The 20330-nt window shown below is 49.4% G+C and overlaps 1 protein-coding gene across 39 annotated transcripts in view; it reads left to right on the forward strand.

The window, feature by feature from the left end:
- The window catches only part of TNXB (tenascin XB), a 42401-nt gene that overhangs the window by 7496 nt on the left and 14575 nt on the right, over positions 1-20330 (forward strand). For 12 of the 39 annotated variants that reach the window (XM_080571275.1, XM_080571254.1, XM_080571253.1 and 9 more), the window contains 19 exons: positions 532-825; positions 1599-1892; positions 3313-3606; positions 4087-4377; positions 5897-6190; positions 6446-6739; positions 7092-7385; positions 8338-8631; positions 9902-10195; positions 10455-10748; positions 12302-12595; positions 12851-13144; positions 13497-13790; positions 14832-15125; positions 15467-15763; positions 17631-17924; positions 18389-18679; positions 19022-19318; positions 19907-20194. In XM_080571275.1, the coding sequence (XP_080427401.1) occupies positions 532-825; positions 1599-1892; positions 3313-3606; positions 4087-4377; positions 5897-6190; positions 6446-6739; positions 7092-7385; positions 8338-8631; positions 9902-10195; positions 10455-10748; positions 12302-12595; positions 12851-13144; positions 13497-13790; positions 14832-15125; positions 15467-15763; positions 17631-17924; positions 18389-18679; positions 19022-19318; positions 19907-20194 (5580 nt within the window). The remainder of the gene's footprint in view (positions 1-531; positions 826-1598; positions 1893-3312; positions 3607-4086; positions 4378-5896; positions 6191-6445; positions 6740-7091; positions 7386-8337; positions 8632-9901; positions 10196-10454; positions 10749-12301; positions 12596-12850; positions 13145-13496; positions 13791-14831; positions 15126-15466; positions 15764-17630; positions 17925-18388; positions 18680-19021; positions 19319-19906; positions 20195-20330) is intronic. The other 27 variants (XM_080571257.1, XM_080571276.1, XM_080571282.1 and 24 more) reach the window with 26 other exon arrangements.

The following is a 20330-nucleotide window of genomic DNA, read 5'->3' on the forward strand; positions in this document are numbered from 1 at the left end:
TAGTGGGACAGATGGTTGGGATTGAATGGAAGGATTTCTGGATGGATGGGAAAATGGGTGGGTGAACTGATGAATGGATGGATAGATGAATAGATGGAATCATAGATGGGTGAAAGCATGTGTGCTTGGATGAATAATCAGATTGCTTAATGAATGACTAGATGGATGGTTACATGCTTAGTTATTTGTGTTCAAGTATCCATGAACATGTGTGAGGGAGAAGAGGCATGGAAAGATGGTGGATGATTGGATGGAAGGATACAAGGATAGGTGGAAAGACTAATAGATGGATGGATGGACTCAAATACAAAATTGTGGAAGGCTGGCAGGCTGGATTAACTGGCAAAAGATAATTAGATGGATGACATTGGGAAAACAAATGGAGGAATGGGAAGATGGATAGATGGGTGAGCTGAGTGATGGGTGGGTGATTAGATGGATGGATGCACATATAAACTAATAGGTGCATGGATGAGTAGATAAAGGATGCTTGTCCCCTGTGTACCCTGTATTCTGCTGTCGCCATTACAGCCCCAGCACTCCCAAAGGAGGACCTGCCATCCCAGCCACGCCTGGGTGAGCTCACAGCCTCCCACGTAACCCCCGACTCCATCCAGCTGGAATGGAGCATCCCCAAGGGCACCTTTGACTCCTTCGCAGTGCAGTACAAGGATGCACAAGGCCAGCTGCAGGTACTGCCTGTGAATGGTGGTTCCCATACAGTGACTGTGCCAGAGCTGTCACCGTCTCACCGTTACAAGTTTAACCTATATGGGATGTGGGGACGGAAACGTCTGGGCCCCATCTCCACTGATGCTGTCACAGGTGAGGGCTGCTGTATGCCATGTCCTTGTCCCTTACACACTGTGGTTTTAGAGAAAAGTGGGAGCAAGGGCAGGGTCCATCCAGGGTCCTTGGCCCATTTAGGAAATGGGTGTATCTCTTGGGTTGTGCCTGGTGAATGGATGAAGGGATGAAGGAATGGAGTGATGGGGGCAAGGAAAATTGCGGATGTGGGGATACCTCTTTTGGCAGTATCCCTGGTTAAGTGGCAGAAAAGGTGAAAGGCTAGATTTTTGGGAGGATGTTTGGTTGTGGATGTTTTCTATGAGTGGATATATTTCTAGGTGGGTGGGTGCGTGGATGGATGGAGGGATAGACTTAGGTTTGGGTGGATGGAGGACTGGAGAAATATCTGATCAGTTAATGGAACGAGAAACATTCTGATTAATTGGTGGAGGAAGGGAGTGGTGAGCGGAGAGCTAAATGAAGGTGTAAATCACTGATGGTTTGCTTGGATGTTTGGTGAAGGTCCTTGTTGTCTGATTAACAGGATGAATGACTGGAGACATGGATGAGTAGAAGTGTGGGTAGATGGTTTGTAAAGTGGTTTGTTTATAGTTGTAAGAATGGACGGAAGGACAGGTGGCTGGATGTACCTGAGGTAATAGTTGGAAGGCTGCTGAGTTGTGTCTAAGCGTGTGTGGAAGGAAGGCTGCATAACAGACTGATGGACAATTGCATTGGTGGATGGATGAGTGGATATCTAGGTGGACAGATGGGTTGATATGTATGCCCAGTATTGTGCTGTGTTGCAGCTGCAGTCATACCAGAGGAGGAACCACCATCTGAGCCACACTTGGGTGACCTCACAGCCTCCCACGTCACCCCTGACTCCGTCCAGCTAGAATGGAGCATCCCCGAGGGCACCTTTGACTCCTTTGTGGTGCAGTACAAGGATGCACAAGGCCAGCCACAGGTGCTGCCCGTGGATGGTGGTTCCCGTACAGTGACCGTGCCAGGGCTGTCACCATCCCACCGCTACAAGTTCAACCTGTATGGGATGTGGGGACGGAAACGTCTGGGCCCTGTTTCCACTGATGCTGTCACAGGTGAGGGCTGCTGTTTGCTGCACTTGCATCTCCTTGCAAGCCTTGGGTTTGGATCAGTGCAGGAGCTAGGCAAGGTTCTGGAATGAATCTCTTGAGACTTGTAGGAAAACAAAATATCTCTTGGGTGCTGAATACAATGAAGGGATGGAGGTATGGGAACATGCAATGTTCGAGTGATGAATGGATGGATGGATAAATGGATGGATGGGCAGATGGACAAATGTGTGTCTAGTTTACTGGCTGAATAGATGGGAGGGATGGATGGTAGGTCTGATGGGTAGTTCAGTGGAGACATGAATGGATGATGATAGATGGATAAACTGATGAATGGGTGGACATTTTGATAAGTTTGTGACTGATTCACACACTGAATAGTAGTTTGAATGACTGGATGTCTGCATGGTTAGATGAGAGGATGGAAGGGTGTATGGCTGGAGGGATGGTGTAACAGTCTGCTAGATGTCTGGTTGGTTGGAGGATTAGATGAAAGTTTAGACAGTAGTCTTAGAGAATTAGGATTCTCCTGTGAAGAAAGGCTGAGAGAGTTAAGGCTGCTCAGCCTGAAGAAGAGAAGGCTCTGGGGAAACCTTACTGAGGTTTTTCAATACTTAAAGGGGGCTTATAAAAAAGATGGAGAGCAACTTTTTGCTCGGGTAGATAATCATAGGACAAGGGGGAATGGTTTTAAACTAAAAGAGGGGAGATTTAGATTAGTGGCTAGGATGAAATTCTTCTCTCAGAGGGTGGTGAGGCTTTGGAACAGGTTGCCCAGAGAGGTTGTGGATACCCCAGTGTTCAAGACCAAGTTCGATGAGGCCCTGAGCAGCCTGATCTACTGGGTGGCGTCTCTGCCCATGGCAGGGAGGTTGGAACTAGATGATTTTGAGGTCCTTTCCAACCCAAGCCGCTCTATGATTTTGTAATTCTATGAAAGGTTGGAGCTGATGAGCATTTGATGGCCCTTTCAAAGTGGCTGTTTGACAATTTGATGATGATTCAATGATTCACTGATTAATGGAGTAAGAAAAACCTGGATGAACACGTGGAAGCAGCAGGCAAAGTGCTAAATAAAAGACTAGATCATGGGCTGTTTGTTTGATTGGTCAAATCAAGGTGCTTGATGACTGGATTATTATCTGGATGAATGTCTGGACAGATGGCTGAATAGAAGGGTGGATGGATGGTTGGAAGTGTAACCACACAAAAAAAAAAACCATAAGTATGGATGAAGGGATGGGTGTGTGGATGTTTAGATGAATTGACAGTTGGGGGGATGCTGAGTGCAGTCTAATGGTGTATGGATGGAGGTTAGGTCAATAAACTGGTGGAGAGTTCCATGGAAGGCTGAAAGAAAGACTGGAGGGTTGGACAAATGGACTGGAGCATGTTTATGGCATGCATTATGACCTGCATGTTGCAGCTGAAGTCAAGCCGAAAAAGAAACCACCATCCGAGCCACGCTTGGGCGACCTCAAGGCCTCCCACATCACCCCCAGTTCTGTCCAGCTGGAATGGAGCATCCCAGAAGGCACCTTTGACTCTTTCACGGTGCAGTACAAGGATGTGCAAGGCCTGCCACAGGCGCTGCCCGTGGATGGCGGTTCCCGTACAGTGACCGTGCCAGGGTTGTCACCATCCCGCCGCTACAAGTTCAACCTGTATGGGATGTGGGGGCGGAAACGTCTGGGCCCCATCTCCACTGATGCCATCACAGGTGAGGGTCTGATGCATGTTGTGTTCGTGTCCCCTGTGGGCCATGTGTTTCGAGTGTGACAGGAGTCTTGTGAGGGCCCATGGGGCATAAATATGGATTGAGTGTCAGATGGACAATTGACTGGATGGATGGATGGGTGTACATTCACGTAAACAGCTACATCAAAGAAATGAAAAATGACTGGTTGGTTGAGTTTCCTGGCAGTTAGATGACTCTGTTGGTGAATGTATGGACAGACAGATGAATAGAAGGATGGATGACAGTTGGATAGTTAGTTTGGAGCTTACATGGACAGCTTCTGTAGATGATGAATGGGTAGATAGAGTTCAGAGATGAAGGAATGATTAATTGAATTTATGGATGTAAGGATGGATTGTTGAGTAAACAAAGAGATGCAAATATGGAGGAATGAAGTGACAGAGGTAGGGAAGGAAAGACTGAGAAATGTTTCTGCCCTGCATTGTGCCCTTTGTGTTGCAGCTACAGTCAAAATGGAAAATGAACCATCTGAACCACACCTGGGGGAGCTCACAGCCTCCCACATCACCCCTGACTCCATCCAGCTGGAATGGAGTGTCCCCGAGGGCACCTTTGACTCCTTCATGGTGCAGTACAAGGATGCACAAGGCCAGCCGCAGGCGCTGCCCGTGGAAGGTGGTTCCCGCACAGTGACCGTGCCAGGGCTGTCACCATCCCGCCGCTACAAGTTCAACCTGTATGGGATGTGGGGGCAGAAACGTCTGGGCCCCATCTCCACTGATGCTGTCACAAGTGAGGCCTGCTGCATGCCGTGTCCTTTTCATGTGCACACCTGGGTTTTAGAGCATGGTGGGAGTCGGGCATTGTCCTTCCAGGGTCCTTGGTATTTCTGGGAAATGAGTACACCTCTTGGCCTCTGACTGGGGAATGGAGGGATGGGTATGTGTAGTTAAGTTTTGAGAGGTTGAGCGATACATTGGTATACATATATATGTATAGATAGGTGGATGAATGGAAGGATGGATGAAAGGCTGGTGTGGTGGTTTTACCTTGCTAGCCAGCTGAACTCCACCACAACTGCTCTCTCACACCTCCTCCTCAGAAGAGGAGGGGAAGAAGAAAAGGAAAGAAACAACTCACGGGTTGAGATAAGGATAATATAATTAAAGGAAAAATAATTATTAAGGGAAAATTATTATTAATTAAATAATGTAACTATAGGGAAAAGGGAAAGGGAAAAAGGGAAAAAAACAAACAAAAAAACAAGCAAAGGCCGTGTGGAAGTGCAGAGGAAAGAAATGATTCTCTACTTCCCACCAACGAGTGATGCTTGACCACGTTCTTGAAGCAGGGCCTCAACGCACATAGCCATTTTTTGGGAGGGCAGATGTTTTCACAATGAGAGCCCACCCCTCCCCTCTTCTTCCTTTTTCCACCTTTTATTGGTGAGTGTGACACCATGTGGTATGGAATATCCCTTTGGTTGATTTAGCCCAGCTGTCCTGGTGAGGTTCCTTCCTCACCTCTTGCCCACCCCCAGCCTGCTGGCTCTGGGGGGGTTAGAGGGAGTCCTGATTCTGTGCCAATACTGCTCAGCAGTAGACACAACACTGGTGTGATACCAATGCTGTTCTAGCTGCAAGTGCAGACACAGCCCTGTATGGGCTGCTGCAGGGAAAGTTAAATCCATCCCAGCCAGACCCAGTACAACCTCCACCCCTTATTCCGTAACATTTATGTCACTCTCAGGTCCCACATACTTAGTATATAAGTATTTAGTATCTCATCACCATTGTTCCTTCTCCTTTAAGAGATTGATAGATAGGTACTTCTTTTCATTCTATAGGCCTTTCCCAAAAAATGTTCATTCTGCATTGATGGTTGGGTCAATAAAGTGATGGAGAGTTGCATAGATGGCTGAGTGAAACTGGAACATCTCTTATGTGGTAGCTGGTTAATGGATGGAGGGATAGAGAGACATGGGCAACAAAACTTGTGGATATGGACAGAGTGCGCTGTTTGGCAGGATCTGTGGATAAGCGGCAGGAAAGCAGAAAGGATGTATTTTTGGAAGGATCTCTGGTTGTGAATATCTGTTGGTCTGTAATAGCGAGGATATGTCTTGGATGGTTGGTAGGAAGATTGATAGGATAGATGGATGCAGGGAGGGAGGGAATGCTGAATTTCGTACACAAGCGTAAGGGCTGCGGGTTAGGTTAATAGATAGTTGTATGGATGAGTGAAGAGAAGGCTTGATGGATGGATGGATTGCGAAATGTTTGTGTCCTGCAATGTGTCTTCCATGTTGCAGGTGCAGTAGAGCAGGAGAAAGAACCACCATCCGAGCCACGCCTGGATGACCTCACAGCCTCCCACATCACCCCTGACTCCATCCAGCTAGAATGGAGTGTCCCTGAGGGTACCTTTGACTCCTTCACAGTGCAGTACAAGGATGCACAAGGCCAGCCACAGGTGCTGCCCGTGGACGGAGATTCCCGCACAGTGACCGTGCCAGGGCTGTCACCATCCCGCCGCTACAAGTTCAACCTGTATGGGATGTGGGGACGGAAACGTCTGGGACCCATCTCCACTGATGCTGTCACAGGTGAGGGTTCCTGCGTTCCGTGTCCATGTCCTTGGACACCTTGATTTGGATTCTCAGTGGGAGCAGAGGTAGGCTGCTTCCAAAGTCCTTGGCACTTCTGGGAAACACATGCATCTCTTGTGTGGTACGTGGTTAATGGATGGAGCAATGGAATAATAAATTGATAGATAGATGTATGGATGAGTGAAAGGAAGACTTGATGGATGGATGGACTGCAAAATGTTTATGCCCTGCAATGTGTCCTCCATGCTGCAGCTGCAGTAGAGCCAGAAAAGGAACCACCATCCGAGCCACGCTTGGGCGACCTCACAGCCTCCCACGTCACCCCTGACTCTGTCCAGCTAGAATGGAGTGTCCCTGAGGGTACCTTTGACTCCTTTGTGGTGCAGTACAAGGATGCACAAGGCCAGCCACAGGTGCTGCCTGTGGATGGTGGTTCCCGTACAGTGACCGTGCCAGGGCTGTCACCATCCCGCCGCTACAAGTTCAACCTGTATGGGATGTGGGGACGGAAACGTCTGGGCCCTGTCTCCACTGATGCCATCACAGGTGAAGGCTTCTGTGTGCCATGTCTGTGTCTCCTGCATGCCTTGGTTTTGGAGTTGGGTCGGTTTGGGGTCAGAGACCTTCTAGGGTCGTTGCCACGCCACGGGAACGGTTACATCTCTTGGCCTCTGACTGGGGAATGCACGGATGGATGAGTGCAGGCAAGTTTGGAGAGATGAAGGGACATAGTGGTAGACAGATGGATAGTCAGGTGGAGAGATGGCAGAATGGAAGAAATGCTGAATTGCTGGTTAGTTCAATAAAGTGGTGTGTAGTTGCATGAATGGGTGGATAGAAAGTTGGACGGATGGAAGGGGGGATGTTTATGTCCTTCAATGTGCCCTCCGCATTGCAGCTGCAGTCCAGCTGGAAAAGGAACCACCATCCGAACCAAACCTGGGGGAGCTCACAGCCTCCCACATCACCCCTGACTCAGTCCAGCTGGAATGGAGTGTCCCCGAGGGCACCTTTGGCTCCTTCACAGTGCAGTACAAGGATTCACAAGGCCAGCCACAGGTGCTGCCCGTGGACGGAGATTCCCACACAGTGACCGTGCCAGGGTTGTCACCATCCCACCGCTACAAGTTCAACCTGTATGGGATGTGGGGGCAGAAACGTCTGGGCCCCATCTCCACTGATGCTGTCACAGGTAACGGCTGATGCATGCCAAATCCATGGTCCCTGTATACAGTGAGTTTGGATTCAGTCAGGAACCTCATGAATGCCCATGATGGGTTCCTTCTGCTCTGCAGGAAATGGGAACATGTCTTGGTCACTGTCTGGAGAATAGATGAGTGGTTGAGTGTCAGCCAGGTTGCGGAGAAGGAGGGATAGATCAGTAGTCAGGTGTTTAGGTAGGTGGCTAGATGTTTGGATAGGCAAAAGTCTGTATTTTTGTATGCCTGTTTGGCTTGTTGGGTGGCAGATTATCATCTGTGTAGCTTTTTGGATAAAGGAACAGAGAGAAGAATGAATGAATTTTGAGTTCATTGAGCAGATGAAGTGCTGGATAGAAACAAGGTCTTGTGCATGTAAAGAAGAATCTGAAATGGGGTGTTGGATGAATGGAAAACAAAATGGTTAGATGGAAAACCAGATGAATGCATGCTTGGAAGATAGGATGGAGAAGGGAATGAATACATGGACTGAGAGTCAGATGGACAAATGACTGGATGGATGGATGGATGGACGGATGGATGGACGGATGTTCACGCAAACAGCTATTTCAAAGGAAAGAGAAATGACTGGTTGGTTGAGTTTCTTGGCAGTTGGATAATTCTTCTGATGAATGTATGGAGAGATGGATGAATAGAAGGATTGATATGGACAGCAGGATGGATGAAGATGGTTCAATGCTTACATGGACAGCTTCTGTAGATGATGAATGGCCGGATGAGAGTTCAGAGATAGATTATTTGTTTAATTTATGGATGGAAGGATGGATTGTTGAGCACACCAATGGGAAGGTGGAGGGATAAAGGGAGGTGAAGGGGAGAAAGAAAGAGAAGAGAAGAAGGGAGGAAGGGAGGGAGGGAGAGAGGAAGGAAGGAAGATATGGAAGGACTCGGGGAATAGACTCCTTTGTGCCCTCCATGTTGCAGCTGCAGTCCAGCCAGAAAAGGAACCACCAGCTGAACCACACCTGGGGGAACTCACAGCCTCCCACGTCACCCCTGACTCTGTCCAGCTGGAATGGAGCATCCCCGAGGGCACCTTTGACTCCTTTGTGGTGCAGTACAAGGATGCACGAGGCCAGCCACAGGTGCTGCCTGTGGATGGAGATTCCCGCACAGTGACCGTGCCAGGGCTGTCACCATCCCGCCGCTACAAGTTCAACTTGTATGGGATGTGGGGGCGGAAACGTCTGGGCCCCATCTCCACTGATGCTGTCACAGGTGAGGACAAGTTTTGTCAAGTCCACTCTCCCTGTGTGCTGTATTTGGCTTAAGTCAGGAAGCTTGCAAGGGCCTGTGCTGGGTTCTTTCTGCTCTGTGGGAAATGGGAACATGCCTTGGTCACTGTCTGGAGAATGGATGAATGGTCGAATGTCAGCCAGGTTGCGGAGAAGGAGGGATAGATCAGTAGTCAGATGTTTAGATGGGTGGCTAGATGTTCGGATGGGCAAAAATCTGTATTTTTGTATGCCTGTTTGGCTTATTGGATGGTGGGTTTATTAGCTTTGCAGTAAAGGAGGTGATCTGAGACAGCTAGCATGACTTCACTAAGGGTAAATCAGGCCTGAGCATTCTGATGGCCTTCTGTGATGGTGTGACTGCATCAGCTGACGAGGTAAGACTGACTGATGTCATCTGTGTGCCATGCCCATGTCCCTTGCACGCCTTTGTTTTGGAACGGGGAGAGAGTGGGGGCAGTATCCTTCCAGGGTTCTTGGCCCTTCTGGAAAATGGGTGCACAGCTAGCGTGATGCCTAGTGAATGGACAGAAGGATGGAGGGACGGGACAGTGAAGTTATGGATATGGAAATACTCTTTTTTTGGCATGATCACCAGTTAAGTGACTGGAAGGGTGAAAGGATGGATTTTTGGTAGGTTGTTTCATAGTGGATGTCTGTCTGTAAGAGTGGGTATATTGTTTGGTATATGTGTGGGCGGTGCGTGGATCAATGAATAAATGGATTGATGGACAGCTGGAAAAAAGGGATAGTGAATGGAAGATGGAACATGAAGTAAAAGACAATTAGATGGGTGTATGGGTGAACTTAGGTTTGGATGGATGGAGGACTGGAAAAATGAATGATTGGTTTACTGGGGTAAGAAATATTTCTATGAACAGGTGGAAGAAGGGAGCAGTGGGGAAAGAGCTAAATGGCTGGTTGCTTGGATTGTCGGTGAAGGTCCTTGATGACTGAAGGTTTAGCTGTTCGGGTGGGTGGGTGGGTGGATGGATGGATGGATGGATGGATGGATGAACAGTAGGGTGAGAGGATGGTTGGAAGTGTGGTCTCATGTGGTTACAAAGGAAGGGTGGGTGGGTGTGGATGTTTGGTTCAGTGTATAGTTGGGGTGATGCTGAATTGAGCATAATGATGTATGCATGGAAGGTTGCTGTTAAACCTGATGGAAGGTTGCATTGATGGATGGAATAGTACTTAGTTTGACAGACAGATTGGAATTTATGTCCTGTACTGTGTGGTCTGTGTTACAGATGCAGTTGAGCTGGAAAGGGAACCGCCATCCGAGCCACACCTGGGCGACCTCACAGCCTCCCACGTCACCCCTGACTCCGTCCAGCTGGAATGGAGTATTCCTGAAGGCACCTTTGACTCCTTCACAGTGCAGTACAAGGATGCACAAGGCCAGCCACAGGTGCTGCCCGTGGACGGAGATTCCCGCACAGTGACCGTGCCAGGGCTGTCACCATCCCGCCGCTACAAGTTCAACCTGTATGGGATGTGGGGGCGGAAACGTCTGGGCCCCATCTCCACTGATGCTGTCACAGGTGAGGGTTCCTGTGTTCCGTGTCCATGTCCTTGGACGCCTTGGTTTGGATTCTCAGTGGGAGCAGAGGTAGGCTGCTTCCAAAGTCCTTGGCACTTCTGGGAAACACGTGCATCCCTTGTGTGGTACCTGGTTAATGGAATAATGGAATAATGGAATAATAAATTGATAGATAGATGTATGGATGAGTGAAGGGAAGACTTGATGGATGGATGGGCTGCAAAATGTTTATGCCCTGCAATGTGTCCTCCATGCTGCAGCTGCAGTAGAGCCAGAAAAGGAACCACCATCCGAGCCACGCTTGGGCGACCTCACAGCCTCCCACGTCACCCCTGACTCAGTCCAGCTGGAATGGAGTGTCCCTGAGGGTACCTTTGACTCCTTTGTGGTGCAGTACAAGGATGCACAAGGCCAGCCACAGGTGCTGCCCGTGGATGGTGGTTCCCGCACAGTGACGGTGCCAGGGCTGTCGCCATCCCGCCGCTACAAGTTCAACCTGTATGGGATGTGGGGGCGGAAACGTCTGGGCCCCATCTCCACTGATGCTGTCACAGGTGAGGGTTCCTGTGTTCCCTGTCCATGTCCTTGGACGCCTTGGTTTGGATTCTCAGTGGGAGCAGAGGTAGGCTGCTTCCAAAGTCCTTGGCACTTCTGGAAAACAGGTGCATCTCTTGTGTGGTACCTGGTTAATGGATAGAGGGATGGAAGGATAGAATCATAGAGTCATTAAGGTTGGAAAGACCTCCAAGATCATCTGGTCCAAGCATCCCTCCACCAGCTATATCTTCCACTAAACCATGTCCCTAAGCACCACTTCCAACCTTTCCTTAAACACCCCCAGGGACGGTGACTCCATTACCTCCCTGGGCAACCCGTTCCAATGCCTGGCTACACTTTCTGAGAAGAAACGTCTCCTAATTTCCAGCCTGAACTTCCCCTGGCACATCTTGAGGCCATTCCCGCTAATCCTATTGTTATATATCTGCGAGAAGAGGTTGACCCCCAGCTTCCCACAGCTTTCTTTCAGGTAGTTGTAGGGAGCCATAAGGTCTCCCCTGAGCCTCCTCTTCTCCAGACTAAACAAGCCCAGTTCCTTCAAGCGCTCCTTATAGGACTTGTGTTCCAGGCCCTTCACCAGCTTTGTAGCCTTTCTCTGAACACGTTGCAGGGCCTCAATGTCCTTCTTGTAGTGAGGGGCTCAAAACTGAACACAGTACTCGAGGTGTGGCCTCACCAGAGCAGAGTACAGGGGGATGATCACCTCCCTGTTCCTGAAGGCTACACTATTCCTGATACAAGCCAGGATGCCCTTGACCTTCTTTGCCACCTGAGCACACTGCCAGCTCATGTTCTTGCAAGCTTCGATCAACACCCCCAGATCCTTTTCCTTTGCACAGCTTGTCAACCATGCTGCCCCAAGCCTGTAGCATTGCATGGGGTTGTTGTAACCAAAGTGCAAGACCCGGCACTTAGTCATGTTGAACCTCATCCCATTGGCCTCTGCCCATTGATCCAGCCTGCCCAGGTCCCTCTGCAGGGCCTTCCTACCCTCCAGCAGATCGACACTTCCCCCCCACTTGGTGTCATCTGCAAGGATGGTGTAAGGAAGGTTGCAGCTATGGACAGAGTGCGCTGTTTGGCAGGATCTACAGATAAGTGGCAGGAAAGATAAAAGGATGTATTTTTGGAAGGGTGTCTGGCTGTGGATGTCTTTTAGTCTATAAGAGTGAGGATATGTCTTGGGTGGTTTTTAGGATGAATGGTTGGTATCATGGAAGTTTAGTTCACTGGCTGTTTGTTTGGACGGTCAGTCAAGGTGCTTGATGACTGGATGATTATCTGGATGAATACCTGGATGGGTGGCTGAGTAGAAGGGTGGATGGATGGTTGGAAGGAAGGTTTTGTTTTGTGATGGTTATAGGGATGTTAAGGTGGATGTTTGGATGAGTTGACAGTTGAGGGGATGATGAATTTATTGCACAAGTGTGAGGGTTGATGGTTAGGTTAATAAATTCATAGATAGTTGTATGGATGAGTGAAGGGAAGGCTTGATGGATGGATGGACTGCGAAATGTTTGTGTCCTGCAATGTGTCTTCCACGTTGCAGCTACAGTAGAGCCAGAAAAGGAACCACCATCCGAGCCACACCTGGGTGACCTCACAGCCTCCCACGTCACCCCTGACTCCATCCAGCTAGAATGGAGTGTCCCCGAGGGCACCTTTGACTCCTTCACAGTGCAATACAAGGATGCACAAGGCCAGCCACAGGTGCTGCCTGTGGACGGAGATACCCGCACAGTGACCGTGCCAGGGCTGTCGTCATCCCGCCGCTACAAGTTCAACCTGTATGGGATGTGGGGGCGGAAACGTCTGGGCCCCATCTCCACTGATGCTGTCACAGGTGAGGGTTCCTGCGTTCCGTGTCCATGTCCTTGGACGCCTTGGTTTGGATTCTCAGTGGGAGCAGAGATAGGCTGCTTCCAAAGTCCTTGGCACTTCTGGGAAACACGTGCATCTCTTGTGTGGTACCTGGTTAATGGATGGAGGGATGGAATAATAAACTGATAGATAGTTGTATGGAAGAGTGAAGGGAAGACTTGATGGACGGATGGACTGCAAAATGTTTATGCCCTGCAATGTGTCCTCCATGCTGCAGCTGCAGTAGAGCCGGAAAAGGAACCACCATCCGAGCCACGCTTGGGCGACCTCACAGCCTCCCACGTCACCCCTGACTCCGTCCAGCTAGAATGGAGTGCCCCTGAGGGTACCTTTGACTCCTTTGTGGTGCAGTACAAGGATGCACAAGGCCAGCCACAGGTGCTGCCTGTGGATGGTGGTTCCCGTACAGTGACCGTGCCAGGGCTGTCGCCATCCCGCCACTACAAGTTCAACCTGTATGGGATGTGGGGCCGGAAGCGTCTGGGCCCTGTCTCCACTGATGCCATCACAGGTGAAGGCTTCTGTGTGCCATGTCTGTGTCTCCTGCATGCCTTGGTTTTGGAGTTGGGTGGGCTTGGGGTCAGAGACCTTCTAGGGTCCTTGCCCCATCAGGGAAACAGTTACATTTCTTGGCCTCTGACTGGGGAATGCACGGATGGATGAGTGCAGGCAAGTTTGGAGAGATGAAGGGACATAGTGGTAGACAGATGGATAGTCAGTTGGAGAGATGGCAGAATGGAAGAAATGCTGAATTGCTGGTTAGTTCAATAAAGTGGTGTATAGTTGCATGAATGGATGGATAGAAAGTTGGACAGATGGAAGGGGGGATGTTTATGTCCTTCAATGTGCCCTCCGCATTGCAGCTGCAGTCCAGCTGGAAAAGGAACCACCATCCGAACCAAACCTGGGGGAGCTCACAGCCTCCCACGTCACCCCTGACTCAGTCCAGCTGGAATGGAGCGTCCCCGAGGGCACCTTTGACTCCTTCACAGTGCAGTACAAGGATGCACAAGGCCAGCCGCAGGTGCTGCCCGTGGAAGGTGGTTCCCGCACAGTGACCGTGCCAGGCCTGTCGCCATCCCACCGCTACAAGTTCAACCTGTATGGGATGTGGGGACGGAAACGTCTGGGCCCCATCTCCACTGATGCTGTCACAGGTGAGGGCTGCTGCATTCCATGCCCATGTCCCTTTTGTGTTGTGAGTTTGGAGTCTGGCAGGAACCTTGTGAAGTCCTGCGGTATGTTCCTTCAGTCCTGTGCGAAATGGGAACATGTCTTGGTCACTGTCTGGGGAATGGATGAATGGGTGGATGAATGCAGGTACTTTTGGAGAGGTGGAGGGATTTATTGTTAGATAAATGTACAAATAGGTGGTTAGATCAAATAGTTGACGAAAGGGTGGATTTTTGAATTCTTGTTTCACTTGTTGGATGGTGGGTTGATTGTAATCTGTTCAGTAGTTTGGATGGAAGAATTGATAGAGGAATAAATGATTGGTGAGACCACTGGATGGATGTAGTATGGATGGAATTAAAGTATTTTGGATACATGTTTCGCTTGTTTGATGTCTGGTTGATTATCATCTGTCTAGCTTTTTTGATGGAAGTACAGATGAAAAAAAGTAGATGAATGGTGAGATTGTTGGATGGATGGAGTACTGGATAGACTCGAAGCCTTCTGAATGCAGAGAGAAATTTGGAAATGGGTGGTTGTATGAATGGAAGCCAGCATGGTTAAATGGAAAAATAGATGAATTGATGTTAGGAAGATTGGATAGAGAAATGCATGCATATATGGACTGAGAAACAGATAGGTAAATGCATGCAGGTTTGGGGGAAACAGATGGGTAAATGCAGGTTTGCACAAACAGCTATGTCAAAGGAAAGAGAAATGACTCACTGGTTGAGTTTGTTGGCAGTTGGATGATTGAACTCATGAATGTATGGACAGATGGATGAATAGAAAGGTGATGGACAGAAGGATGGATAGTTAGTTCAATGCTTACATGGAATGCTGCTGTAGATGATGAATGGGTAGATAGATTTCAGAGATGGAGGGATGATCTGTTTAATTCATGCACGGAAGGATGGATTGTTGAGTAAACAAACTGACAAAAAAAAGGAGCAATGAAATGAGGGAGGAAGGGAAGGCAGGACAGACAAATGTTTATGCCCTGCACTTTACCCTCTGTTTTACAGATGCAGTCGAAGTGGAAGAGGAACCACCATCGGAGCCCCACATGGGGGAGCTCGTGGCCTCCCACATAACACCCAACTCAATCCAGCTGGAATGGAGCATCCCTGAGGGCACCTTTGACTCCTTCACAGTGCAGTACAGGGATGTTCAAGGTCAGACACAGGTGCTGCCCGTGGATGGTGGTTCCCGCACAGTGACTGTGCCAGGGCTGTCACCATCCCACCGCTACAAGTTCAACCTGTATGGGATGTGGGGGAAGAAACATCTGGGCCCCATCTCCAGTGATGCTGTCACAGGTGAGGACTGCTGTATGCCATGTCCGTGTTCCTTGCAAAGCTTTGTTTTGGAGCACTTTGGAAACAGGGACAGGGTCCATATAGGCTCTTTGGCTCTTCTGGGAAATGGGAATATGTCTTGGCTACTGACTGGGGAATGGGGGGAAGGATGGGTGTAGGCAAGTCTGGAGAGGTGGAGGGATAGACAGCTGTATAGCTGGGTAGAGAGACGGAAGGATGGATGAAACGCTGAATTGATAGTTAAGTCAATAAACTGATGGATAGCTGCATGGATGGGTGGGTAGAAAACCGGATGGATGGAAGGGGTAATGTTTGTATCCTGCATTGTGTCCTCTCTGTAGCAGCTGCAGTCGAGACAGAAAAGGAACCACCATCTGAGCCACGCCTGGGTGACCTTGTGGCCTCGCACATCACTCCCAACTCCGTCCAGCTGGAATGGAGCATCCCTGAGGGTACCTTTGACTCCTTCACAGTGCAGTACAAGGATGCACAAGGCCAGCCACAGGTGCTGCCCGTGGATGGTGGCTCCCGCACAGTGACCGTGCCAGGGCTGTCACCATCCCACCGCTACAAGTTCAACCTGTATGGGATGTGGGGGCAGAAACGTCTGGGCCCCATCTCCACTGATGCCATCACAGGTGAGGGCTGATGCATGCCATGTCTATTTCCCCTGCAGGACATGAGTTTGGAGTAAGTCAGGAGTCTTGCAAGGGTCTTTGCAGGGCCCCTTCTGCCCTGTGGGAATTGAGATCACATCTTTGTCACTAACAGCGGAATGGTTAAATGGATGAGTGCCAACGAAGTTGTGGAGATGTAGGAATAGATTGTTAGACAGGTGTATAGGTAGGTGTCTAGATAGTAGAATGGGCAAAAGGATGAATTTCTGTATGTGTGTTTGGCTTTGTGGATGGCGAGTTGATTATCATCTATTTAGCTCTTTGGATGAAAGAGTGGATGAAGGAATAAATGAGTGATTAGTCATTTGGATGGATGGAGTACTGCATGGATATTATCAAGGTGTTCTGAATGCTAAGAGTAATCTGGAAATGGGTGGTTGGATGAGTGGAAGCCAGAATGGTTAGACAGATAAATAGATGAGTGGATGTTTGGAAGATGAGATAGAAAAAATTATGCATTTATATGTACTCAGAATTAGATGGACAAATGACTGAATGGATAGATGTACATGTACCACAAAGGATAAAGAGATGGCTGGTTGATTGGCAGTTGGATGATTCTTCTGATAAATGGATGGACAGATGGATGAATAAAGGATGGGTGGAGAGAAGGATGGATAATTAGATCAATGTTTACATGGACAGCTTCAGTAGACGGTAAAAGGGTTAACAGAGTTCAGAGATGGAAGGATGAACTGTTTAATTTATCACAGAATCAAAGAATCACAGAATCATCTAGGTTGGAAGAGACCTCCAAGATCATCTAGTCCAATCTCTGACCTAACACTAACAGGTCCTCCACTAAACAATATCACTAAGCTCTACGTCTAAATATTTTTTAAAGACCTTCAGGGATGGTGACTCAACCACTCCCTGGGCAGCCCATTCCAACGCCTAACAACCCTTTCGGTAAAGAAGTTCTTCCTAATATCCAACCTAAACCTCCTTTGGCCCAACTTTAGCCGATTCCCACTCATCCTGTCACCAGGCACATGGGAGAATAGACCAACCCCCACCTCCCTACAGCCTCCTTTAAGGTACCTATAGAGAGTGATAAGGTCGCCCCTGAGCCTCCTCTTCTCCAGGCTAAACAATCCCAGCTCCCTCAGTCGCTCCTCATAAGACTTGTTCTCCAGACCCCTCACCAGTTTTGTTGCCCTTCTCTGGACATGCTCGAGCACCTCCATGTCCTTCTTGTAGTGAGGGGCCCAAAACTGAACACAGTACTCGAGGTGCGGCCTCACCAGAGCCGAGTACAGGGGGACAATCACTTCCGTAGTCCTGCTGGCCGCACTGTTTCTTATACAAGCCAGGATGCTGTTGGCCTTCTTGGCTACCTGAGCACACTGCTGGCACATATTCAGCCGACTATCAACCAATACTCCCAGGCCTTTCTCTGCCAGGCAGCTTTCTAACCACTCATCTCCCAGTCTGTAGTGCTGCTTAGGGTTGTTGTGCCCCAAGTGCAGGACTTGGCACTTGGCCTTGTTGAACTTCATTCAGTTGGCCTCAGCCCATCAATCCAGCCTATACAGATCCTCCTGCAGAGCCTTCCTACCTTTGAGCAGATCGACATATGCACCTAACTTAGTGTCATCTGTGAACTTACTGAGGGTACACTCAATCCCTTCATCCAGATCATCGATAAAGATATTAAAGAGAACTGGCCCTAATACTGAGCCCTGGGGGCTCCAACTGGATTTAACTGGATAGAAGAATGGCTTGTGGAGTACACAAACTGATGTAAAGATGGTAAAAAGCAGTGAGGGAGGTAGGGATGGAAGCACTGCGGAATGTTTATACCCTGAATTGTGTTCTCTTATTGCAGCTGCAGTCAATCTGGAAAAGCAACCACCATCCAAGCCGCGCCTAGTTGAGCTCACGGCCTCCCACATCACCTCTGACTCTGTTCAGTTGGAATGGAGGGTCCCTGAGGGCACCTTTGACTCCTTCATGGTGCAGTACAGGGATGCACAAGGCCAGCCGCATGCACTGCCTGTGGACGGTGGGTCCCGCACAGTGACCGTGTCTGGGTTGTCACCATCCCACCGCTACAAGTTCAACCTGTACGGGATTTGGGGGCGGAAACGTCTGGGCCCTGTCTCTACTGATGCAATCACTGGTGAGAGGTGCTGCATACCACATCCTTGTCCCTTACACACCTGAGTTTTAGAGAAAGGTCAGAGCGGGGAGAGTGTCCATTCAGGTTCCTTTGCCTTTCTGGGAAATGAATGCATCTCCTGTGTGATGCCTGGTGAATGGATGGAGGGAAAGGGGCAAGTAAAATTATGGATATGGAGTTACTGAGTTTTGGCATGATCACTGGTTAAGCAGCAGGAAGTAACATAGAGTTTTTTGGAAGACTGGCTGTCGATATCCATCTGTATGTACGAGTTGCTATATGGCTTGGAGGGTGGTTGGGAAGATGGATGGATGGATGGATGGATGGATGGATGGATGGATGGATGGATGGATGGATGGAGAACTGAAAAATCGTGTTACTGCATCATTGGAGTAAGAAATACTTCGATGAAAAGGTGGAGAAAGTGAGCAAGGATGTTCAATATTGTACACTCATTGTTTCAGCTGCAGTTGAGCCAGAAGATTTGATATCTGAGCCACACCTGGGTGAGCTTATGGCCTCCCATATCACTACCAATTCAGTCCAGCTGGAATGGACCGTCCCCGAGGGCACCTTTGACTCCTTTACGGTGCAGTACAAGGACGCACAAGGCCAGCCACAGGTGCTGCCCGTGGATGGTGGTTCCCGCACAGTGACCGTGCCAGGCCTGTCGCCATCCCACCGCTACAAGTTCAACCTGTATGGGATGTGGGGGCAGAAACGTCTGGGCCCCATCTCCACTGATGCCATCACAGGTGAGGGCTGCTGCGTGCCATGTCCGTGTTCCTTGCAAAGCTTTGTTTTGGAGCACTTTGGAAACAGGGACAGGGTCCATCTAAGCTCTTTGGCTCTTCTGAGAAGTGGGAATATGTCTTGGCTACTGACTGGGGAATGGGGGGAAGGATGGGTGTAGGCAAGTCTGGAGAGGTGGAGGGATAGACAGCTGTATAGCTGGGTAGAGAGACGGAAGGATGGATGAAATGCTGAATTGATAGTTAAGTCAATAAACTGATGGATAGCTGCATGGATGGGTGGATAGAAAACAGGATGGATGGAAGGGGGGAATGTTTGTGTCCTGCATTGTGTCCTCTCTGTAGCAGCTGCAGTCGAGACAGAAAAGGAACCACCATCTGAGCCACGTCTGGGTGACCTCGTGGCTTCCCACATCACCCCCAACTCCGTCCAGCTGGAATGGAGCATCCCTGAGGGCACCTTTGACTCCTTCACAGTGCAGTACAAGGATGCACAAGGCCAGCCACAGGTGCTGCCCGTGGATGGTGGCTCCCGCACAGTGACCGTGCCAGGGCTGTCACCATCCCGCCGCTACAAGTTCAACCTGTATGGGATGTGGGGACGGAAACGTCTGGGCCCCGTTTCCACTGATGCTGTCACAGGTGAGGGCTAATAAATGCCATGTCTATTTCCCCTGCAGGACATGAGTTTGGAGTAAGTTGGGAGTCTTGCAAAGGTCTTTGCAGGGCCCCTTCTGCCCTGTGGGAACTGAGATCGTGTCTTTGTCACTAACAGCAGAATGGTTAAATGGATGAGTGCCAACAAAGTTGTGGAGATGGAAGAATAGATTGTTAGGTGTATAGATAGGTGGCTAGATAGAATGGAGAAAAGGCTGGATTTCTGCACGTGTGTTTGGCTTTGTGGATGGCTAGTTGAATATCATCTGTCTAGACTCTGAGGGAAGAAAGGACGGAAGAATAAATGAGTGGTGAGATCTTTGGATGGATGGAATACTGCATGGATTTTGAGGAGCACATGGACAACTTCACTAGACAATAAATGGGTAGATAGTGTTCAGATGTGGAGAAACGATTCGTTGAATTCGTCGATGATAAGATGAATTGCTGGGTTCACATCCAGTGGAAAGATGGAGAGATGAAGGAAGGTGAACAGGGAGAGAGGAATGCGGGGAATAAAGCACAGAAGTAAGGAATCAGGTAATTCTTATAGCCTGCTTTGTGTCCTCTCAGTTGAGCCTGAAACACAACCACCATCCATGCCACGCCTGGGCGAGCTGACAGCCTCCCATGTCACCCCTGACTCAGTCCAGCTGGAATGGAGCATCCCGGAGGGTACCTTTGACTCCTTCACAGTGCAGTACAAGGATGCACAAGGCCAGCCACAGGTGCTGCCCGTGGACGGAGATTCCCGCACAGTGACCGTGCCAGGGCTGTCACCATCCCACCGCTACAAGTTCAACCTGTATGGGATGTGGGGACGGAAACGTCTGGGCCCCATCTCCACTGATGCTGTCACAGGTGAGGGCTGCTGCATGTCATGTCCCCTTCACATCTTGGTTGTGGAGAAAAGTGGGAGCAGGCACAGTGTCCTTCCAGGGTCCTTGGGCCTTTTGGAAAATAAATGCATCTCTTGGGTGATGCCTGTTTAATGGAT

This window comes from Anser brachyrhynchus (genome assembly GCF_964034855.1).
Source record: "Anser brachyrhynchus genome assembly, chromosome: 30".
Classification (NCBI taxonomy): Eukaryota; Metazoa; Chordata; class Aves; order Anseriformes; family Anatidae; genus Anser; species Anser brachyrhynchus.